Genomic DNA, 23,470 nt, shown 5'->3' with positions numbered 1-23,470 from the left:
GGCTTAAGTTTTTCTTTTAACACTGTGAAGATAATAAAACCAGTGAATTATACACTTTAAATGGGTTAATTATATAATATATTCAGTAATGCTGCTAGAAAAAAATCTAAATGTACATTTTTAGTATGCACATACAAAAAAGAAAATTATTCCTGATTAATACTCTGACTTAGCACATTATGCCATGCAGAGAATCAATCAAGTCCCCAAAAGTCTTCTAATGTTTAATTTGATAAGCACAAAATATTCTATTAACAAAGTTCGAAAATTCACTGAAGGATAGAAAGCAGACTTTAAGGACTACTGAAAGCCTATGACTTGATTATGTAATCAGAATCATACTTTTAAGTTTTAATATCTAGATATTTATCTCTACACAGAATAATTGGTCATCTATTTACTTTTTTACTGAAAAGTTGGAGGCGTTTTTAAAAATAAAATTCCTTGAATATATCACAGTCACAGATTTTGTAACTTCTGTGCAAATATGAGCCTCATTACACTTAAAAAAGCTAGTTACTGCTACTATCCTCCCAATCTTTTGTGGCAGAAACTCTAAGTCAAACCCTTCTGAAACACCAAGAACCTATTGACATAGAGGACATTTCAGAGTCAATCTAGTTATATGTCAAACACAACAAATGTATTTCTAAACTTTTTCAAATGTACTTTCTTATGTAATTTCAACAGATTTGTTCTTCACAACCTTAGCAGGCCTGGCAGTTATGACTATCACAATCATGAGGAAATTAAGGCTCAGGAGTCACAGAACAGAAACACCTGTTACTATTTAGCAGTATCACTCATATAGCATGTTGATCTACAAATCAACTTTGATCCACTACAACTTTTGTTATTTTTCCCCTCAGTTTTGAATCTACTGGCTTATATTTCCTCCATAATTACTTCATTACATGTTTTAATTAAAAAATCTGATTGCATTAGTCATATATTTTGGGCAAAAAGAAATGATTGAGTTTGCTGTGCTGTAACAATAAACCTAGTTCAGCTTCTCACCCTTTATCTCCCATCTATTCTAGACACAAACCTTATCACTCTAATAGAGTTATCAAAAAAATTTTTTGTTTTGTTTTGTTTTGAGACTAAGTCTTGCTGTGTCACCCAGGCTGGAGTACAATGGCACTATCTCAGCTCACTGCAATTTCTGTCTCCTGGGTTCAGGTGATTCTCCTACCTCAGCCTCCCAAGGAGCTGCAATTACAGGCGCATGCCATCATGCCCAGCTAATTTTTGTATTTTTAGTAGAGACTGGGGTTTCACCATGTTGGCCAGGCTGGTCTCAAACTCCTGACCTCAAGTGATCCCCCAGTCTTGGCCTCCCAAAGTGCTGGGATTACAGGCGTGAGCTATCACGCCTAGTCAACTTATCAACTTCTGTCAACATTTTTTTTTTTTTTCACACAACTTTTTGACTTGGTATATCCCCAATACCTAGTATAGTGCTTGGTCACAGTTTATAATTAATAAATATTTACAAATACACAGATGAAATTTATTAAGTAGAAAAGACACCAAGTAAAATTAACTTTCCTCCTATGAAACCTAATTCATTTATGTCAATAATTTATATTCTATTCTTCAAACCCTGATACACAGAATTCAGAATATAGAAAACTGAGGACCAATTTAGCAATCTAAGCTATTGTGGGTTTTTTTTTTTTTGTGGTTTTTTTAAGACAGGCTTTCACTCTATTGTCCAGGCTGGCGTGCAATGGCACAATCTAGGCTCACTGCAACCTCCACCTCCCCGGCTCAGGCGATCCTTCCACCTCAGCCTCCCAGTGGCTGGGACTACAGGCATGCACCACCACGGCCAACTAATTTTTATATTTTTTGTAGAGATAAGGTTTCATCATGTTACCCAGGCTAGTCTCGAACTCCTGAGCTCAAGTGATTCGCCTACCTCAGCTTCCCAAAGTGCTGGGATTATAGGCGTGAGTCTACAGGCCCAGCCTATTATTGGTTATTCACAAGAAATAAGTATGTAATAGGTAAAAATTTGCCCTTTTCTACTTGCATACATATAGACACGAGTACAAACAATATATTCATTGTTTACATAATAGTGTTTATCAACACTAAAAAGGAAGATTCTGGATGCCTGGTGCTGCTTCACAATTATTATTTTCTAATCAGTTCAAAGTTTCATAGATGTTATTTTAAGCCTTTATCATTCTTAAAGACCATCTTTCATTCTACACACACCCCTAAGAAGATGACAACTCATATTTCACAGAAAATAACCAGAGTCTACTATCAGTACCAGTACTAGCCACTGTGCTAAGCAATCTGTAAGAGGGTAATGGTATCTCTTTTACAGAGAACCAAATAATTGAAGCATAGAGAAATTAAGTGAATTGCTCAACATAGTATGGCAATAACTAGGGCAGGGATGTGAACCCAAGACTTTGCTTCCAAAACCCATCTTGCTTCCCTTATCTCATCTCAGGAGAAAACCTTCCCTATCAAGACTTACCATTATACCATGTCACAAGCCCACTGAATCCTGGATATTACTCTATCCTATCCACCACCACCCACCATGATTTCTACTTCTCTCTCTCTTCCTCTTGCTCCTTCCAAAAGCCTATAAACAAATAAGATCTCTTTCACCATTAAAACACAACAATGTAATAGCAGCAAAAACACATGTATCAGGAGTCAGAAGTTTGCCTCTTAATTACTGACCCCAAACTCTCTGCTCTGAGATGAGACAGGATCTGGGAGCAGGAGAAACTAAGTAGCAATTGATTTGTCCCTCCTTTACAACCACAAGACAACAGCTTCCCTCTATTTGATCAATTTGCCTTTCCTTCCACTGTACTACGATGTTTGGCACCTCAGCACTCATGTAAATCCTACTCCTGCTTCTTAGAGTGGCCTCTCACCATTCTTCCACCTTTTCTTTTTGACAGTTCATAAAACGCCCTTTTTGTGAAATCTTCCCTAATCCATAGCAGGGTTAACCATTGTTCCTCCACTCTCCTTAGTGCTTGTGTCCATTAAAATACCCACCATAATGTAATTATAATTCTTTGTTCACATATTAATCTTCTATATTAGAGGTAGTTTTCTGAAGACAGGAAATGTGATTATTCACCCTTACTTAGTATCAAGCTCTGGGCATGGGACATAGGAGGGATTCAGAAAATGTTGCATTTATTGACACTGAGATTTATTTTGTATTTAGGATAGTGCTTTGGAAAAGGATGAAATTATACAGATGCACTAGATTAAAATATTTTAAAGAATATAAAGCAATAAAAATAATAAGCAGTAAGTACATTAATTGAATTTATGAGTTTATAAGTAGAACAACCAATTATAAACAAAATTTTATAATTCATATCAATTCAGAAGAATCAGCTCAGAAAAGGCAAAGGTCATTATACAGTGAAACCAATCAGATACAATGTCATGGAGGAAGACTGTTAAGTATATGGATTGACTGGACAGCAGAAAAGCTTATAGAAGAGGTACAGTATGATACAACATTTACAAATGGACAGGAATACAGGAAAGGATGTGGCATATGTGTGAGATAATGATTTAACTAAAATAAAGTGCTTGGATGAAGATGAAGAACAGCAAAAGATTAAGAATTTGTACTTGCTCTGATATAAGCAAACTGGTATCGGAAGTTCCTTATACCAAGAAAGGAGAGCAAGAAAGTGAAATAAAAAAATAAATTCACAGTGTAAACTATTTCTGGAATATAATGCAAGGTGTGAAGTAAGGAAGATGTGAAATCAGAGTTGTGGCAATGGGAATGAAGAAGGCTTGCATCTAAGAGGTATTCTGAAGCAAGAACCTTATAAACTGGAAGTAGTGAGTAAAAAACAAGAAATCAAATATACCTCTTAAGTTTTCTACAATTTTAAACGAAATAAAAGAGGACATTACCCAATAAACAGTCTGCCCTATGCTCAAAGGGGGAAAAAAAAGAGAGAATGTAAATTACTATGCATCAGGGTTCGAAGAAAGGGGAATAATAAGAGACATGAACTGGGAATGATGATACAGAACTCTGAGAGGCAAAGCAGATGAGCTTTCTAAGGGCATAAATGTAGAATAATGACTAGGGTACTTATCAAAATCATCTGAAGGCATAAAAAAAATTTATCCTGCCCCCATTCAGCCCAAATTGAGAGTCAGTGCTTCAGGGATTACAATTATAACATGTATTAGAATCTGGGTGAGTATTAAGAAAAGGTTAATACGCCTGTAATCCCAGCACTTTGGGAGGCCGACGCGGGCGGATCACGAGGTCAGGAGATCGAGACCATCCCGGCTAACACGGTGAAACCCCGTCTCTACTAAAAATACAAAAAAACTAGCCGGGCGCGGTGGTGGCGCCTGTAGTCCCAGCTGCTCGGGAGGCTGAGGCAGGAGAATGGCGGGAACCCGGGAGGCGGGGCTTGCAGTGAGCCGAGATTGCCTCACCGCACTCCAGCCTGGGCGACAGAGCGAGACTCCGTCTCAAAAAAAAAAGAGGTTAATAAATTTAACAGTAAGGCCTCAGGCCAAAGACTTGGAGACACACACCCGATAATAATAACTGACAAAATACCATCCCAATTACAAAGCCAGAAGTAACCTGACAGTTATGCTGCTTTCTCTGTAAACAACAGCTGTCATTTTGACTGGGTATGAAACCTCCACCATTTCTTGCACTTCACATGAAATTAAACTAATTGTCCAAAGTAGCTCCATATCCATCAACAACAGAATCACATACAAATACACAACAAGGATACTGAAAGAATATTCACAGCAATAAATAATTATAATTAATCTTTGACTCCAAAGACTTCTTCCAAGCCTTTATGAAGAGGTAAAATTTGGTCTACCTAAAGCAAAATGTTTCCTATCAGTTTTTAATAATAAACATTTCTGGCTCACGCCCGTAATCCCAGCACTTTGGGAGGCCGAGGCGGGTGGATCATGAGGTCAGGAGATCGAGACCATCCTGGCTAACACGGTGAAACCCCGTCTCTACTAAAAATACAAAAAAACTAGCCGGGAGTGGTTGCGGGCGCCTGTAGTTCCAGCTACTCGGGAGGCTGAGGCAGGAGAACGCCATGAACCCGGAAGGCGGAGTTTGCAGTGAGTCGAGATCACGCCACTGCACTCCGGCCTGGGCGACAGAGGGAGACTCCGTCTCAAAAAAAAAAATAAATAAATAACAAAAAAATAAACACTTCCATTCTGTTCAGCTATCAAAATCTAAATAAGCAATTTATAATTACATCTTCTATATCAAAATTCAATTAAATTACATTACTAAAAATGAGATAATGAGATACTCTGAGCCTCTTGGTGCAATATAACATATACAGCACCACATATTAAGTATCCTTGCAAAAAATGTTTAGCCTAAATTTTATCAAGACTTTTGAACAGTGGTTCTCAAACTTTTGTCTCAGGACCCCTTTATACTCTTAAAATTAACATTACTGGAGACCTCAGAGGGATTTTCTCTATGTGTGTTACATCTATTAATATTTACCGTGACAGATGGTAAACCTGAGAAAGTTTAAAAATATTTATTAATTCATTAAAAATTATAACTCATTATGTTACAAATATATAATATTTAAAATAAAAAATTCAGTATTTTCCAAAACAAGACAAATTTAGTGATAAGATTGGTATTGTTTTACATTTTTGTAATCTTTTTAAAAATATGGTTTAATGGAAGACAAATGAATTTTTTTCTTTTTTTTTTTGAGACACAGTCTTACTCTGTCACCCAGGCTGGAGTGCAGTGGCACAATCCTGGCTCACTGCAAACTCCACCTCCTGGGTTCCAGAGATTCTCGGGCCTCAGCCTCTAGAGTAGCTGGGATTACATGGGTGCACCGCCAACACCTGGCTAATTTTTGAATTTTTAGTAGAGATGGGGTTTTACCACGTTGGCCAGTCTAGTCTCATACTCCTGACCTCAAGTGATCCACCCGCCTCGGCCTCCAGAAGTGCTGAGATTACAGGCATGAGCCACCGCGCCCGGCCTTACAAATGAATTCTTATATCTGCTTCTGCATGTACTCTGCTGCAGTATCATATGTGCAGTATCATATAGCCTCTGGAAAACGACAACGTACACTCTAGGGTGAATGCGAGTAAAAAAGACAAAATTATTTTTACATTGTTAACCTACCCCAACTATTTTAAGGTAAACTTCTCTTTACAGAAATGTAGAAGAATAAACCAGTTAAATGACACTACAAGGAAAATTCAGAATGTGGAACATTCCTCAAAATAATCCAAGTTTTTCAATAAATCTCTGGCATGCAGAAAATGAAAGTAAAAGCAATAGTTCTAGATTAAGAACTACAACAATAAAATACATTTTGTAGACCTTGATAGAGCCTATTTTGAACGCTGTCAACGGACATTTTTGAAACAATGGAGAGAATATCTGAACAGGTTCAGGGTGTTGGATGATCCAGAAATGATTGTTAATTTTTTCAGGCATAATATGGTTATGTAAGAAAATGTATTTTAGAGTAGCATAATGAAGTATGTAGTGATAAAGTGAAGTGAATCATAACAACTACCTTTCAGGTTTCAATTAGACAGCTGTAGAAAATATCTGTCAGCAGACATGAACTACCATGGGTAATTTAAACTACAAAAAGGTATTTATTTATGCCTTAAATATTGTAGGTACTAATATATAAGATTTAATAAATCATATCAAGTCATTCAGAGAAAAGTCAGTGAACAAATTAATTTGACAAAGCATCTTGAATTAAAAACATTACTTTTAACTCTGACCTATGTGGTAGGAGAAAATGGGAGTTTAGCTGAATTAATAGGGGGTTAAAAAGTAGGCAATGAGGGTGTGTTTCTAAACATCATAAAGATTTAAATGAATGCAAGGTGGGTACAGGATAAACTAGTGGTTCTTTGATCTTTATCTTTCACTGTATCATGAGCAATAGCCTTACACATACCTCAACACCACCAACCCCACTCCAACAGTTCACTCAGTATGCCTTCCACTATTGTCCTCTTTTACATGGTTTGATGTCATCCACCTTGGGATTCTTTGTTAGATATAACCCAAGTTCAACAATCAGTTAGGGGAAGACTTACACTGGTCACGCGACGGTAGATCTGCGCAGCATTCTGGCACTCCGAGTAAGGATATTCAGATGTAGCCATCTCAAGCATGCACATCCCAAAAGCATAAACGTCAACGGATTCATCATATTTCTCCTCATACATCTCAGGGGCCATGAACTCTGGGGTACCTTAAATTAAAAGAACGATTCAGACTCAATGCGAGCAGAAGCTTCAGACGTTACTCACCGGGGAGAGAAGCAGAGGGGTTGACCTGTGAGAGAGAAGAAATTGGAATGGGGAGAAAAAAGGAAAGGGGGGAAAAAGAGGAAGGAAATCTTCTCAGTCAGTCTGTTCCACCAAATATCTCGTAAAAGATCTTCCACTGCAAGGCCTTTATATGAAACTGGAATAAGGTCAAGGATCTATTTATTGATTTACTGTGTAAAATGAATTTCTCTAAACAATATGTCAAAATAAAGCCTTGGCTAAGAGATAAACTAATATAATTCACATTGAAAAATAGAAGGAAAAGGAAAGACACTATGCAAGGAACAAAACAGATATAATGGCACATCTGTAAGATAAGATGATGGGTTTAAAAAGATCAAAATACTTGTGTGTCCACTAATGTATGGTAGTTGTAGGTTAATATTTACAGCTACATGCTTGGCATTAACACTCAATCTGATTAGTTTCACTTTTTAAGAAGGCCTTGCAGTGAAAAATCCGATATTCAATACATTTTTTAAAAAATGAAATAAAGCGTAATTGTCTCCAAAGGCCACTCACCAGAGCCCTTTTCTTCACATACTTACCATCGCACCTGTAGTGCACAAATAAGCCTACTACAGACACAAGAAATACAGTGAGGGACATCCTACAGGCAAAAAGACAAATACACACACAAATATAGAACCCAAATACAGACTGATTTATGAGCAGTCTGTGATCTCACAAGACTAGGTTTTATAATGCTTCCAGAAAATTAGGTCTGCATACCTCAAATTATAAGGCATTCCAAGAAACAGACATGCACACTATGATTTAATGAACAAAGAAAATAAAAACTCTATTGGGTCAGGGATTTCAGGATGCCAAAGACAATCAAAGAAATGTTTCCTGTGAAGAAGGCAAAAAAAGAAATTCAGCTTTAAATAACACTGTTCCCATTCGTCTTGTGAATGTATTATAAGAAAAGGTGAAAGTGTTCCTAACCGAAGTTTACATAATATTCCAAGGAGAACACTGTTTTTGAAAGATGTACAAATAACTGGTGTTCTGTGCTTTTCCTAGTAATACTTAGGATCCAAGTTCACTTAAAAATTAATGGGTTTCTTTTGTTATTGTCACCTTTTGGAGGGAGTAAATAGAGTGTTTATGAAGACTTCAAGTTTTTAAATTGTGATACTCTCTTCATAGAGTGAAAGTTTATCAAAATAGGCATTAAATTATTTTTCCAGCTTTGAGTTTCTAACATATAAAGTCTGAAAGGGACAGCCTTGTTCTTTAGATAAGTGATTCTCAACAGGGGGCAATTTTGTCTTCTAGGAGCCATATATAGTAATGTCTGGACACACTTTTGGTCATAACAACTAGAAGACAGACAGGGAGCGTGCTACTGGTATCTAGTGGGTAGAGGCTGGGAATGCTGCTCGAGTCTTACAATGTACAAGACAACCCCTTATAAGAAAGAATTGTCCAACCCCAAATCTCAGTAGTACTGAGGTTGAGAAATACTCTTTTAGATAGATCATAACTTCTGAAGAGTCAGACTAAGAAAAAAGTTCATAAAACCAACTTTTCAGAATGAATTGTCATATTTATTTTCACAAAATGTTAGGAGGCTAGATACTCCTTTTTTTTTTTTTGGAGACGGAGTCTTGCTCTGTTGCCCAGGCTGGAGTGTAGTGGTGCAATCTCAGCTCAGTGCAACCTCCACTTCCCAGATTCAAGCGATTCTCCTGCCTCAGCCTCCCAAGTAGCTGGGCCTACAGGCACCCACCACCACACCCGGCTAATTTTTTTTTTTTTTTTGTATTTTTAATAGAGATAGAGTTTTTCCATGTTGGCCAGACTGGTCTCAAACTCCTGACCTCAAGTGATCCTCCCACCTCAGCCTCCTAAAGTGCTGGGATTACAGGTATGAGCCACTGTGCTTGGCCAATATTCTTGAATATACATATATACCCAACAGACATTTTATATGTCTAAAAATTTAATTTTTATCTTTTAATTTTAGGAAGTAAAACTAAATATAAATTCCATTTCTTTCATTAAGTGACATACTGTATGTATTACATAAATAGTGCATAATATTAAGTATCAACAGTGTGTAACAAAAAGATGGCTGGCTGGGCAAGGTGGCTCACGCCTGTAATCCCAGCACTTGAGGCTGAGGCAGGTGGATCACTTGAGGCCAGGAGTTCAAGACCAGCCTGGCCAACATGGTGAAACCCCATTTCTACTAAAAATACAAAAATTAGCCAGGCATGGTGATGCATGCCTGTAATCCCAGCTACTCGGGAGGCTGAGGCACAAAAATCGCTTGAACCCGGTGGGTGGAGGTTGCAATGAACTGAGATCGCACCACTGCACTCCAGCCTGGGTGACACAGAGAGACTCCATCTCAACAACAACAACAAAAAAAGACTGTTACATTAGGTTTTATCAACAAAGTTCACTTTATTCCTTGTAATGTAATGTTATCAACAGCCTCTAAGATGATTCCAAGAAGCACAAATGTAGAGAATCCTACATCTCGTAAGTAGAACGATCACCTCCTGAGTTCAAGCTATGAATCTCTTAAGGTTTATATCACTTAAAACTCTGACAGGGCCAGGATTCTAAATAAAAGGAATGTCAGAAAGCCAGTCAGGCTCCAAGGTACACCTGAAACATACCTATCACACTCTTGGCAAAGGAAGCCCGCTTCAGGGTTGCCAGACCAAGGTCTCCAATCTTGACGGAGCCAGTAGGGCCCGTGATAAAGATGTTGTCACATTTAAGATCGCGGTGAATAATAGGTGGAGTTCGAGTATGAAGAAACTGAAGTCCTTTAAGGATCTGACGGCACCAGCTTCTTAGAACTTTGATCTTCATCACTTTAAACCTTTTCAGATACCTAGAAAAAGCAAAGTATACCAAACAAGTTATCAACGATATGAGTTTGTTGCTTTGAAGAATTCCATTAAATTCTAACATGACTGGAGATGGGAATATCAAATTTAGAATACTAAGATTCAGTAACATTAAAGGTTAGTAATACTTTTAGTAAGCGGGGCTACGATAGTTTAAAATAAAAATTCTATTAAGAGACACAGAAAAATAAGTCTTCCAAATACTTTTTCATCTAAACAATGATAGTATTAAGTAACTAGTTTTTTCTTAAAGAAATGGGAGATGAAGCTGGCTATATCAGCTAAATATTTCAGAACCAAAAATATTTAATTAGTGATTGGTAACAGAATTATAACAAAGCACCAAATATGAATTCCTTAAAATTAGGTCACCATTTAAATGATTAACAGGTGGAGTTCTGCTTCTCTTAAATAGTGCAGTAGTTCTATCAGACACAGATGTATTTATAAACTCTAGTCAAAAGTACACAAAACAACGATTACTTGAAGGCTCTGGAGAGCAATCAAAATCAGTCATAGTTGGCAGGGACAAAGGGAAAGTACTGCTTGAGTTTCCTTCTTCATAATACATTTGTACCTAAGAAAAGGCCCTGTTCTGATTCTGCGGGTCTGCTAAACCCCAGACAGAAATGGGGACTGAGTTTGCAATGACCACAGCATCAAGAACAGTGCTAACAGACCTTTCTGCAAGGATGGTCTGTTCAATAAAGTTGTACTACTCAAATGTAGATTAAAATAAAAAATTCCATTTCTCAACTGCACTAGCCACATTTCATGTGCTCAACAGCCACATGAAGCAAATAGCTACCATTCTGGATGGTATACGCTATACAACATTTCCATAATGGCAGAAAGTTCTATTGGACAGCACAGATCTAGAAAGGAAAGGAGGAAATCTCAGAAAGCAGGCACCAAAGGAGAGTCCTAAATTCTGTGTATTCACTCTGCCCAAATCTCTAGTTGACCTCTGAAATACGTACATGTAGGAAAGATTCCAAGCAGCCCAAGTATGCTGAAAGAACTGAACAGAGACCTCTGATGCTACCCACTGCAGAAAAGATACATCTGAGGATTGAGTGCTAATGCCTACTTTATCTGGCAATATTCAGGGGAAAAAAAGAGCACTAAAAATGTTAAATATAAAAGACTACATTTTCCTTTCAGTATCTTTAAAATACACACACGATTAAAGGGAAATCTATAATACTGTGATATATATGATATGCTTACATATTATATTATATAGTTATTGTTTTTCAGTTCCTGAATGTTTCATTTTTATAATTTCTATGTCTTTACTGATATTCTCTATTTGTTGAGCTAAAATTTTCTATACTCTTAACATTTGGCTGTCACTGTTTCCTGCATTTAGTATTCCAATTTTGTTGAATAGGTACTATAATTACTCCCATTTAATAATGACTTACCATTTTCTATGTACTCATGTAAGATATGAAAATTACAACATACAAAACAAGTGGTAGAGGGGTTAAATGAAAACTTCATTTGTGCAAAGGTCTTATATTTTACATGAAATTGTACAGTATTAGTCCTAAATAGTGAAAAGTAACAACGTAAATGCAATCTTCAGGGCAACTACTTAAAATGAAAAACATGCAGAGATCCAGATCTAACTAAAAATCAAATAGTAGAACTAAAAATTGTACTTCATTTGGGTGGGTTAATTGAAGAAAACTAATAGCAAAAGTGGGTTTTGTGGTTTAAAAAATATATCAAAACAGTAATGCTGGATGGAGGGTAAGGAAAAGGCTGCCTGGAAAGTGGCATAAGGGCATTTTCTGATATGATGGAAATGTTCTCTATCTTAAGAGTTTTGGTTACACAAATGAATGCCTTGTCAAAACTCACTCAATCATACGATAATAATTTATTATATCCTGATGCTGCTTGGAGGTAAAAGAAAAAGTACACAGGCTGGGCCCGGTGTCTCACGCCTGTAATCCCAGCACTTTGGGAGGCCGAGGCAGGCGGATCACGAGGTCAGGAGATCGAGACCATCCTGGCGAACACAGTGAAACCCCGTCTCTACTGAAAATGCCAAAAATTAGCCGGCATGATGGTGCCTGTAGTCCCAGCTTCTAGGAGGCTGAGGCAGGAGAATGGCATTAACCCGAGGCGCGAGCTTCTTGCAGTGAGCTGGAGATCGCCACTTTGACTAAGACTCCAGCCTGGTGACAGGAGAGAGACTCTGTCTCCAAAAACAACAACAAATAACAGTAGCATGCCATGAACTCTAATGAAATGCATACTGAAGGGTTTATAGGTGAATACAATGATATTATCTACTATTTTATTTTATCATATGGAACATTGATAGAAGGATGATGAATAAATGGATGTATTAATAATATGGTAATGCAAGTGATGCAAAAAGTAACAATAGAATCTTGGTGCTGAGTGTGTGCTCACTGTATGGTGCTTTTGCCTTTTCTATATAATTTTTAGAATTTTATATTAAAATACTGGAAACTTTGTCATTAGTCCTTCTTATAAACATCCTATTTTAAACAAAAGGCTATCCTACCATGAACTTTATACTACTTCTCTCTCTCTCTTTTAACTATTCCTGTAGCACCTCCCTAATTACAGAAAGCCTCTCTATCCTTTAAGATCTACTTAAATTGTATCTATCATTTTAGTAAAGACCTTCAAGATTATCCCAGCCAGCAGGAAATCATATCTTTGTCTCAAACGCTATTCACATGAAAATTACACATATATTATGATTCACATTTCATTTTAGGAACCTATTCTATGGGAATTGTGTACAAACATGATTATTATAGCAACGTTCATAAGGAAAGTATAAGGACAAGAAAGGATCCAATCTGCTCCATATTACAAATGGAACATTTCTAAACTCAGAGAAGCTAAGTTTGGTGAGAATGAAAAGTGGTTCTAGAAATGTGAATATTAATTAAAATCACCATAACCAACCACATCTTGAGAAAGAAAAGTGACAATCAGGCACCATCAGTGCAGACCGGACAAAAAAAAAGATGTCTCTGCCGGGTGCAATGGCTCACGCTGGCTCACTCCCAGCACTTTGGGAGGCTGAGGTGGGTGGATCACCTGAGGTCAGGAGTTCAAGACCAGCCTGACCAATATGGTGAAACACGGTGTCTACTAAAAATATAAAAACTAGCTGGGCATGGTGGCATGCACCTGTAGTCCCAGCTACTCGGGAGGCTGAGGTCAGAGAATCGCTTCAACCCGGGAGGCGGAGGTTACAATGAGCCGAGATCACGCCACTGCACTCCACCCTGGGCGACAGACTCACCTCCAAAAAAAAAAAGATGTCTCTGATATATCAAGCACTTCAGGGTCTTCCATTATGACTGATTTTTGCCCGATCACATTGAAGAAAAAACCCAGTTGCTGAAAAGCTCCACTGTCATAAGCAGAGCTCTTGATCAGTTCTTCAGTACTAAGATATTTACTAAAAACAATCAACTCATGGTTAAATGGGGATAACTACAGTACCTATGCCAAAAACTGGTAGACTAAATGCTGAGAACAATGGTCGCCAAATGTTAGAGCACAGAGAATATTCCATTCAAGTAGAGAATATCAACAGAGACAGAAACTTTAAAAAGGAACCAAGTGGCAATTCAGGTGCTGAAAACACAGTGAAGATTCACTAACGGATTTCAACAGCACAGGCGAACACAAGGAAGAAAAAGGCAATCAACTTGAAAACAGGAAGTGAAACTATACAGTCTGAGGAGCAGAAATGGGCAGAGTCTACGAGACCCGTGGGACACCATCAAGTGGACCAAAATATACACAATGGGAGTCCCAGATAAAGAGGAGAGAAAAGAGCAAAAAGAATATTTAAGAAAATAATGGCCACAAATTTCCCAAACTTAGTAAAAGACATGAATCTACACATCCAAAAAGTTCAACAAACTCTAAGGATAAATGTAAATAGATCCACAATGAGAAACATTATATTCAAACTGCTAAAAGGCAAAGACAAAGAGAGCATCTTGAAAGTAGCAAGGGAGAGTGACTTATGACCATGGGATCCTCAATAAGATTATGAGCTGATTTTTCAGCAAAAACCATGGAGGGCAGAAAGCAGTGGAATGACACGTTTAAAGTGCTAAAAGAAACAAAAGCAAAACCCCCCAAAAAACTTAAGACTGCCAACCAAGAATTATATATCCAGCAAAATTATACTACAGAAATGAAAGAGAAATTAAGACACTGCCAGGTAAATAAAAGCTGGAGGAGTTTGATAGTAGTACACCTTCCCTATAAGAAATGCTAAAGAGAATCCTTAGAGGAAATAAAAGAACACTAGACAATAACTTGAAGCCATAAAACCAAATCAAATCTCTGGTAAAGTCCATCACACATCTAAATATTCAAACCAATATTAATGTATTTTTGGTTTATAACTCCTTTTATTTCCTACATGATTTAAAAGACAAATGCATGTAAAATAATGATTATAAAACTATGTTAATGGGTACACAATGTATAAAGATAAAATCTGAGACAACGAAAACATAAAATGGGAAGGAAGAGTGACGCTGTATAGGATCAGAGATTTGTATGCTATAATATTAAAGCTAAGTTGGTATCAATTCAGGGTAAGCTGTTGGAGGTTTATGATGTTAGTTGTGATCCTCAAGGTAACCACTGAAAAAATATCTAAATATATACACAAAAGGAAATGAGAAAGGAATCAAAACAGTATACTACAAAAGAAAAATAAATACATTTAAATTATTTAATCTCCAAAGAAAAGTCTAGGACTGGATGGCTTCACTGATGAGTTCTACCAAACATTTAAAGGAGAATTAACACAAATACTACTCTTCCAAAAAGTAGAAGTGGAGGAAACACTTTCTAAATCATTCTATGAGGCCAGTATTGCCCTGACACTGAAGATACCACAAGAAAACTATAGACCAACACTGTTATTAATGTAGATGTAAAAACTCTCAACAAAATATTGGCAAGCCAAACCCAATCGCATAGTAAAAGGATTATACGCCATTTATCTATGAAATGCAAGGATGATTCAACGTAAGAAAATTAATCAGTATAATATATCACACTAATAGAACGAAGCAGTCTCATGATTATCTAACTTGATGCAGAATAGCATTTGACAAAATCTAATACCTTTCCATTAAAAAAAAAAACCCAACAAACTAGGATAGGACTAGCAGAGAACTTCCTCAACATGATAAAGAACATTTATGAAAAACTCACAGCTAACATATACTCAATGGTGAAAGACCAAAAGCTTTCTCCTTAAAATCAAGAATATGACAAGGATAATCAGTGCTAATCATAATTCAAGTTCTAGCCAAAACAGTTAGACAAGAAAAATAAAGGCATTCAAACCAGAAAGAACTATCTATTCACATATGACTTGATCCAATATATAAAAATCCCAAAGAATGGTTAAGTGTGGTGGCACACACCTGAATCTCAGCACTTGGGGAGTCAGAGGCAAGGGAGACCACTTGAGGCCAGGAATTTGTGACCAGCATAAGCAATATATTGAGTCCCTATCTTTACAAAAAAATTGAAAATTAGCCAGGCATGGTGGTACACACCTGGAGTCCCAGCTACTCAGGAGACTGAAGTGGGAGGATCCTTTAAGCCTAGGAGTTCAAGTCTGTAGTGAACTATGACTGCACCACTGCACCCCAGCCTGGGTGACAGAGTGAAACCCCATTTGTGTTAAAAAAAAAAAAAAAAAAAAAACCCAAAGAATGAACATTCACACACACATAGACGAGCTAATACAAGAATTCAGCAAATTTGCAAAAGTACAAGACTGACACATAAAAATTAGTTGTATTTATATATACCAGCAATCAACAATCTGAAAAGGAAATTAAGAAAACAATTTCATTTGCAATAGCATATAAAGGATCCAGGAATAAATTTAACCAAGGATGTGAAAGACTTGAATAATGAAACTACAAAACATTGCTGAAAGAAATTTAAAAAGACATAAATAAATGGACAGACACCCTGTGTTCATGGATTAGAAGACAATATAGTTAAAGATGGTGATACTATACAAAGTGATCTACAGATTCAACACAATCTCTGTCAAAATTCCACCATCCTTTTCTTCTAGAAATGGAAATCTAATCCTCAAATTCACATGAAATTTCAAGAAGACCCCAACTGTCAAAAACAATAGTGAAAAAGAAGAACAAAATTAGAGGAAATCACTTCTAATTTTCAAAATTTACCACAAAACTACAGTAATCAGAGCAGTGTGGTACTGGCCTAAGAACAGACAGGTAAATCAGTGAAACAGAATTGAGAGTCCAGAAATAAACCTATACATATCATCAAATAATTTTTGAGAAGGGTACCAAGACCATTCAATGGGGTAAAAAGTCTCTTCAACAAATGATGCTGGGATAACTCGGTATCAACATGCAAAAGAATGAAATCAGACCCTACCTCACAGCATATACAAAAGTTAACTTAAAAATGGAACAATAGCCTAAATAGAAGAGTTAAATTGATAGAACTCTTAGAAGAAAACTTAGGTATAAATCTGTATGACCTTGGTTATTTATGACAATGGAGTCTTACATGACACCAAAAGCCCAACCATCAAAAGACAAAACAGGTACACTGGACTTTATCAAAATTTAAAACTTGGCACAGGCTTGAGCATCCCAATCAGAAAATCCAACATCCAAAATGCTCCAATCCAAAATCTGAAACTTTTTGAGCACCAACATGACACACAACAAAAATGCTCATTTGAACATTTTGGTTCAGATTTAGGAGGCTCAACTGGTAAGTACAATTCAAAGTTCCAATATCTGAAAAAATTCAAAGCCCAAAACACTTCTGGTCCCAAGCATTTTGGATAAGAGATACTACACTCAATCTGTATGTCACAGCACATTATCAAGGAGCAAAAAAGGCAACCTACAGGAGAAAATACCTGTAAATCATGGATCTGGACAAGGGTCTAGTCTCTAAAATATATAAAGAACTCTTATAAATCAACAAAAAGACAAGCAATCCAATAAAAAATCAGCAAAGAACTTGAATAAACATTTCTCCAAAGATACACAAATAGCCAATAAGCATATGAAAAGATGTTCCATATCATTAATCATTAGGGAAATGCAAATCTAACCCATAATGAGGTATCATGTCACTCCCAGTAAGATGGCTCCTCAAAAAGTTAAACAAAGATTTCCACATGACTCAGCAATTCCATTCCTAGTGTACAGCCAAAAGAAATGAAAACAGGTACTCAAAAAAATACTTGTGCACAAATATTTATAGCAGCAGTACTCATAATAGCCAAAAGGTGGATATAGCTCAAATGTTCATCAATGGATGAATAAACAAATTGTGATATTTCCATGGAATGGAATGTTATTTAGTCATAAAAGGGAATGAAGTACTGATGTGTGCAATCACGATGATCCTCGAAAACACTGTGCTAAGTCAAAGATGCCAAACACAAGGATCCGTAACATACTTTGAGTCTACTTATAGGACATATCCTGATTAGACAAATCCATACAGATGGTAAAAAGCTGATAGCTGTCAGGAGCTGAGGGTTGGAAGAAATGGGAAATTGTTCCATGGGCATAGAGTTTTAGTTTTGTGAGATGAAAAGCATTCTAGAAATTGCACAGAAATGTGTATGTATTAACACTACTGAACTGTACACTTAAAAATGATTAAGATGGTAAATTTTGTTATGTTTTTTACAATAAAAAAATCAATCCCATCCACGAATGGATGGTCCCAGAGATCAGGTAGTCCAACCCCTTGTTTTACATGTACATGGGGAACTGAGACCCAAAAAAGGTTAGCTATTTGCCCAAAATCACAGTTGGTCAGAGGCAGCACTGGGAGTAGTCACAACTTCTACTCCAAGTCTAGCACTCTTTCTACTAAATAAACCCTCCTGTTGGCATAAGCCTCTGAAGCTCAGAAACTGAAAATTTCTTTTTAAATGTAAAAAGAAAAAGAACTTAGATAATGTGCAATTAAAGAAAAAATATGCTGCCTGGCTGGAAGAAGGGAAATGCGGAGTAACTGCTTAATGGGCACAGAGTGTTCTTTTGAGATGATGAAAATGTTTAGTAACTTGATAGATGTGGTACTTACAAAACATTGTGAATGTACTAAGTGCCACTGAATTGTATATTCTAAAACGGTTAATTGTATGATATTCGAATTTCATGTCTATTGAAAAAAAAAAGTCTAAATTTATTTCAATTTTTAATCCAAATTTTCTTTTTTCTTTTTTTGAGATGGAGTCTCACTCTGTCACCCAGGCTAGAGTGCAGTTGGCTCACTGCAACCTCCACCTGCAGGGTCAAGCGATTCTCTTGCCTCAGCCTCCTGAGTAGCTGAGATTACAGGTGCCCGTCATCACACCCAGCTAATTTTTGTACTTTTAGTAGAGACAGGGTTTTACTATGTTGGACAGGCTGGTTTCGAGCTGACCTCAGGTGATCCTGACCTCAGATGATCCACCCACCTCGGCCTCTCAAAGTGCTGGGATTACAGGTGTGAACTACCACACCCGGCCTTAATCCAAATTTTCTAACTCATATATTCCCATCTTATTTTTCAGCTATGGGTGTTTTATCTGCTTCAATGTAAATACACATACAGAACAAAGGTAGAAACTCAAAAGGTCCAAAAAGCATGTATTTTGGAGTTAATTCCCATTCCTTCCCAATTTGGCTCTCCAAATGCTGCCAATGGTCCTAGTTACTCATTCTTCCAGAAATGAATATGAATGTTTTCAACCTACTTGCTTAGGAATCTGTATACATTCTCAATCAGAATTCTTAAATTCTGAAATTTTTCTTTTCTCATTCTCTCTACTTTTTCATTTTTATTTTTGAGATGGAGTCTCGCTGTGTCACCCAGGCTGGAGTGCAGAGGCACGATCTCGGCTCACTGCAACCTCCACCTCCTGGGCTCAAGTGATTCTCTGCCTCAGCCTACAGAGTAGCTGGGATTACAGACAAACCCCTTTTAGAGAATTAAATCTAACTGGGTATTCTCACTACTGCGTCATCCTCTTTTAGTATTTTCTGTCTTTTTTGCGCCTTCTGTTGCTCATTTCTTCATAGTTATTATTCCTGTCAATTTAGTCTGTTGTTTAACCATTAAACCATTTAAGTTTAAATTTTAATGTTCACATTTCTAGAAGTTCTTCAGAAGCTTTTAAATTATGCCTGTCTTTTTTTTCTTTGATGGTGTCTTATTCCTTCAATTCCTTCTTTTCTTTTATACACTTCATATACACTTACATATATCTTTACTGACATCATTATGTAAATAATTGTAATCATTTTCAGACTTGTCCATAATATCTTTAATTGTTGAAGTGCTATTTTCTGGTTGTGTCTATTCACCTTCATTGGTATGATCTGTAATTTAATTGTGAGGTCATCTTCTCTGGAAACTGTTTTGCCTCTGGACAGTGACCAAGGAACTGTGAAAATGTCCCTGGGAGTTTTCTTTCAGTTCCTGATCAATTATGATGCACGTTCTTTGGTTTGGGACTCCTGTACCAAGTAGATGGTATAAATTTATGTTACAGCGCCATCTACATATGAGATGGAAGAATATCAAACAGGCTGGGCACCGTGGCTCATGCTTGTAATCCCAGCAGTTTGGGAGGTCAAATCGGGATGAGGCCAAATCGCGATGAGCTCAGGAGTTTGAGAGCAGCCTGGGCAGCAAAATACACATTGTCTCTACCAAAAAAAAAAATTTTTTTTTAATTAGCCAGGTATGGTGGTGAGCAACTATAGTCCCAGGTACTCGGGAGGCTGAGGTGGAAGGATTCCCTGAGCCCAGGAGTTTGAGGCTGCAGTGAGCTATGATTGTGCCGCTGCACTCTGTCCTGGGCAACAGAGTGAGACCCTGTCTCCAAAATAAAAAAAAGAAGATTACAGAATAATTAAGAACACTGGTAGCATTTGATGGGAATTTCTATTTTTCATAGGTCTCCCCTCTTATCCACAGTCTTCTGCACACAGGTAAAATTCCTTGCAGCTTTCACTGGCTAGGGCATTAAGGTCTCTCTTTTCATGGATAATTCAGTTTTTTGACACAGGCTACGTTCTAGCTCCCCTCTCTACCCAGTTCTAAGGCTTTCTGTCCTTGCATGGACATTAAAATTAGCATCAACTTCTCAACCAATATGTGGTCTAAAATCCCAGAGTATAAGTTCCTGTTTTGGCTTCGAGTTATCTCTGCTTATTATCTGGAGGTTAACCTCTCTTTCCTTAAAGCTTAGATATGTATTGGAAAAAACTTTTATTATATTCCACATTTCAGTTTGTTGCTGGGGGACAGCCATTCCATGGGGGCTTACCCCACTATGTTACCCAAAGCCCCTCAGTATAGTTTTTTAAACAAGTAAACCATTGTATTTTAGAGTAATCTTAGGCATGCCAGACAAACAGTTGACAACCAACTAAGTATCCAAACCAATGGAAAGAATCTCAAGATGTACACATAATCACTACCACATAATTCTCCTTAATTCATTCAAACGCTTATCATTCAGTATTAGATACTTCCACTAGAATGTGATATATAGCACTTGTTCATAGTGCTAGGTATATAGTGCTAGTTAGCACATTCTAGTGGAAGAAAAGAGAATATCAAGAAGCCTGTCTAACGAGGATAAAGGTATTGCCATAAACAAGTGTGGAAGTTGGATAAAGAAATTAGAATTTGCAGGACAGAAATGATCTGTTGATGTTTCAACATGTTAACTGCAAGCATTTCAGAATACATGCAAGTGACTATATCCAGGTGCTATAACACTGTATTCTAATGATCTGGAATTAATCAGCTCAGCAGTATTAACTTTAACAATTAATAAAGAATATATCGCCACAGTGACAATTTTAAAATATCAAATTTCACCAAATAAAAAATTTATACAAGATAACTTAAAACAGGTTCTTCTCTGGGTAAAAATAGATCCTCTAAGACACCAGGGGTCCCCAACCACTAGACCACAGGTTGATACCAGTCCATGGCCTTTTAGGAACTTGGCCACATAGCAGGAGGTGGGTGGCAGGCAAGGAAGCAAAGCGTCATCTGTATTTACAGCTGCTCCCTCATTGCTCGCATTACCACCTGAGCTCTGCCTCCTGTCAGCAGCATTAGATTTCTCATAGGACCATGAACGCTACTGTAAACTGTGGATGCAAGGGATCTAGGTTAAGCGTTCTTTATGAGAATCTAATGCCTGATGATCTGTCCTGTCTCCTATCACCCCCAGATGAGACAGTTTACTTGCAGGAAAACAAGCTCAGGGCTCCCACTGATTCTACATTATGGTGAGTTCTACAACTACTTCATTATATATTTTAATGTGATAATAATAGAAATAAAGTGTACAATAAATGTAATGTGCTTGAATCATTCCAAACTCTCCCAACCCCCACCCCCCACACCAATTCATGGAAAACCTGTCTTCCACGAAACCAATCCCTGGTGCCAGAAAGGTTGGGGACTGCTGCTCTAAGAAACCTGGGATTACAAAGGCATACTCCAACTTTTACCAAAAGCTCTTTACAGTAAGTAATGAGAAATTTCTGCATTAAACCTTTTTCCGTGAAAGGAATGACAGAACTAGCTATCTGGGGATTAATTTCTGATGCTATGGGAAATGGAACTAAAAGTATTTTTTAAGTGATAACTGTCACAATATAATCTGCATCTGATATAAAAGTTGCAGGGATATAGCAAAGCACAATACAAACGATAAAAATAAATAGGTAGCTTCTCAATAAACCTTAATCTCATTTTAACCACTAGAGGGCTACCTTGACATTTGATTTCTGATCCCTTAGCCACTCAATTTTTTTTTTTTTTTGAGATGGAGTCTCACTCTGTCACCTAGGCTGGAATGCAGTGGGGTGATCTCGGTTCACTGCAACTTCTGCCTCCTGGGTTCAAGCGATTCTCCTGCCTCAGCCTCCTGAGTAGCTGGGATTACAGGTGCACGCCACCATGCCCAGCTATTTGCATTTTTAGTAGAGATGGGGTTTCACCATGTTTGCCAGGCTGGTCTCGAACTCCTGACCTCAGGTGATCTGCCTGCCTTGGCCTCCCAAAGTGCTGGGATTACAGGCGTGAGCCACCACACTCGGCCATAACTTCTCATTTCAATACTTACCAAGAAATAATTATCAAATCACTTTATATACCAGAGGACTTTGTGGGCAAGGAAATATGCGCTAATACAGCAACAGTTGGAAGGATTGTTCCCTTCTTAGTAGGCTGGACAACAAAAGTAAAACTGGGAGACCTGAAATTTAAGAACTCAAACTCTCTCATACTTCTTGGTCAGCTTTTGTAATATTGATGAACTTACGTTTTAAGGGTTCCAGACGTCATAAGTTCAGTCACCAAAACAATGCACTTCTTTCCTTTTACTGTGGATTCCCAGGAATCATAAAATCTAACAATATTGGGATGCTGAAGACCCTTTAACATTTCAGCTTCTTCTTTAAATCTCTGCCTCTCAGACTTTGTTAATTTTCGATCCTAAAATGAAAAACCAAAACAGAATGTGGTTTAAAATGATAAAACACCAAATAAAGACAGTTAATCTTAGATACTAAACATTACTAAATCATGATCGATGGTGTTTAAAACATGCAAATGCTGAAGTTATAAATGATAGATTTGGATTATATAAATTCATGCTTGAGATCATTTCAGTATCTTTACTGTTAATGTATAACTCAGATACAGTCTCACTTTTGTAAGGTGCAGTTAACTTTCCACATCCAAAATAAGTCATCAATTGCTAGACATGCAATTTAATGTCAGGAAATGAACACAGGCTTTAGAAGCAGAAAGACCTAAATATAAATTCCAGTTCTATTTTTGCCTTGATTAAAATCAATCTATCTTTAACCAAAACATTGTTTTTATTTTTGTTTGTTTGAAAGACAGGAGCTCACTCTGTGACCAAGGCTGGAATGCAGTGGTGCTATCATAGCTCACTGAAGCCTCAGATCCTGGGCTCAAGGGATCCTCCCACCTCAGCCTCCAAAGTAGCTAGGACTACAGGCATATGCCACCTTGCCTGGCTAATTTTTAAATTTTTGTAGAGATGAGGTCTTGCTATGATGCACTGGCTGGTCTTGAACTTCTGGTGATCCTCCAACTTTGGCATCCCAAAGCCTGGGATTACAGGTGTGAGCCAC

At 37.3% G+C, this 23,470-nt stretch overlaps 1 protein-coding gene across 29 annotated transcripts in view; it reads right to left on the bottom strand.

Moving 5' to 3' along the window:
* WNK1 (WNK lysine deficient protein kinase 1) overlaps positions 1 to 23,470 on the bottom strand; it is a 156,607-nt gene that overhangs the window by 72,460 nt on the left and 60,677 nt on the right. For all 29 annotated transcript variants that reach the window (XM_031651009.1, XM_031651018.1, XM_031650990.1 and 26 more), the window contains exons 2-4: positions 22,630 to 22,802; positions 9,993 to 10,213; positions 7,123 to 7,280 (exon numbers count right to left, since the gene is read on the bottom strand). In XM_031651009.1, the coding sequence (XP_031506869.1) occupies positions 7,123 to 7,280; positions 9,993 to 10,213; positions 22,630 to 22,802 (552 nt within the window). The remainder of the gene's footprint in view (positions 1 to 7,122; positions 7,281 to 9,992; positions 10,214 to 22,629; positions 22,803 to 23,470) is intronic.

The sequence above is a fragment of the Papio anubis genome, chromosome 9 (genome assembly GCF_008728515.1).
Source record: "Papio anubis isolate 15944 chromosome 9, Panubis1.0, whole genome shotgun sequence".
Taxonomy (NCBI): Eukaryota; Metazoa; Chordata; class Mammalia; order Primates; family Cercopithecidae; genus Papio; species Papio anubis.
Note: the sequence above shows the minus strand (reverse complement) of the source record. Positions and strands in the feature narration are given on the sequence as shown.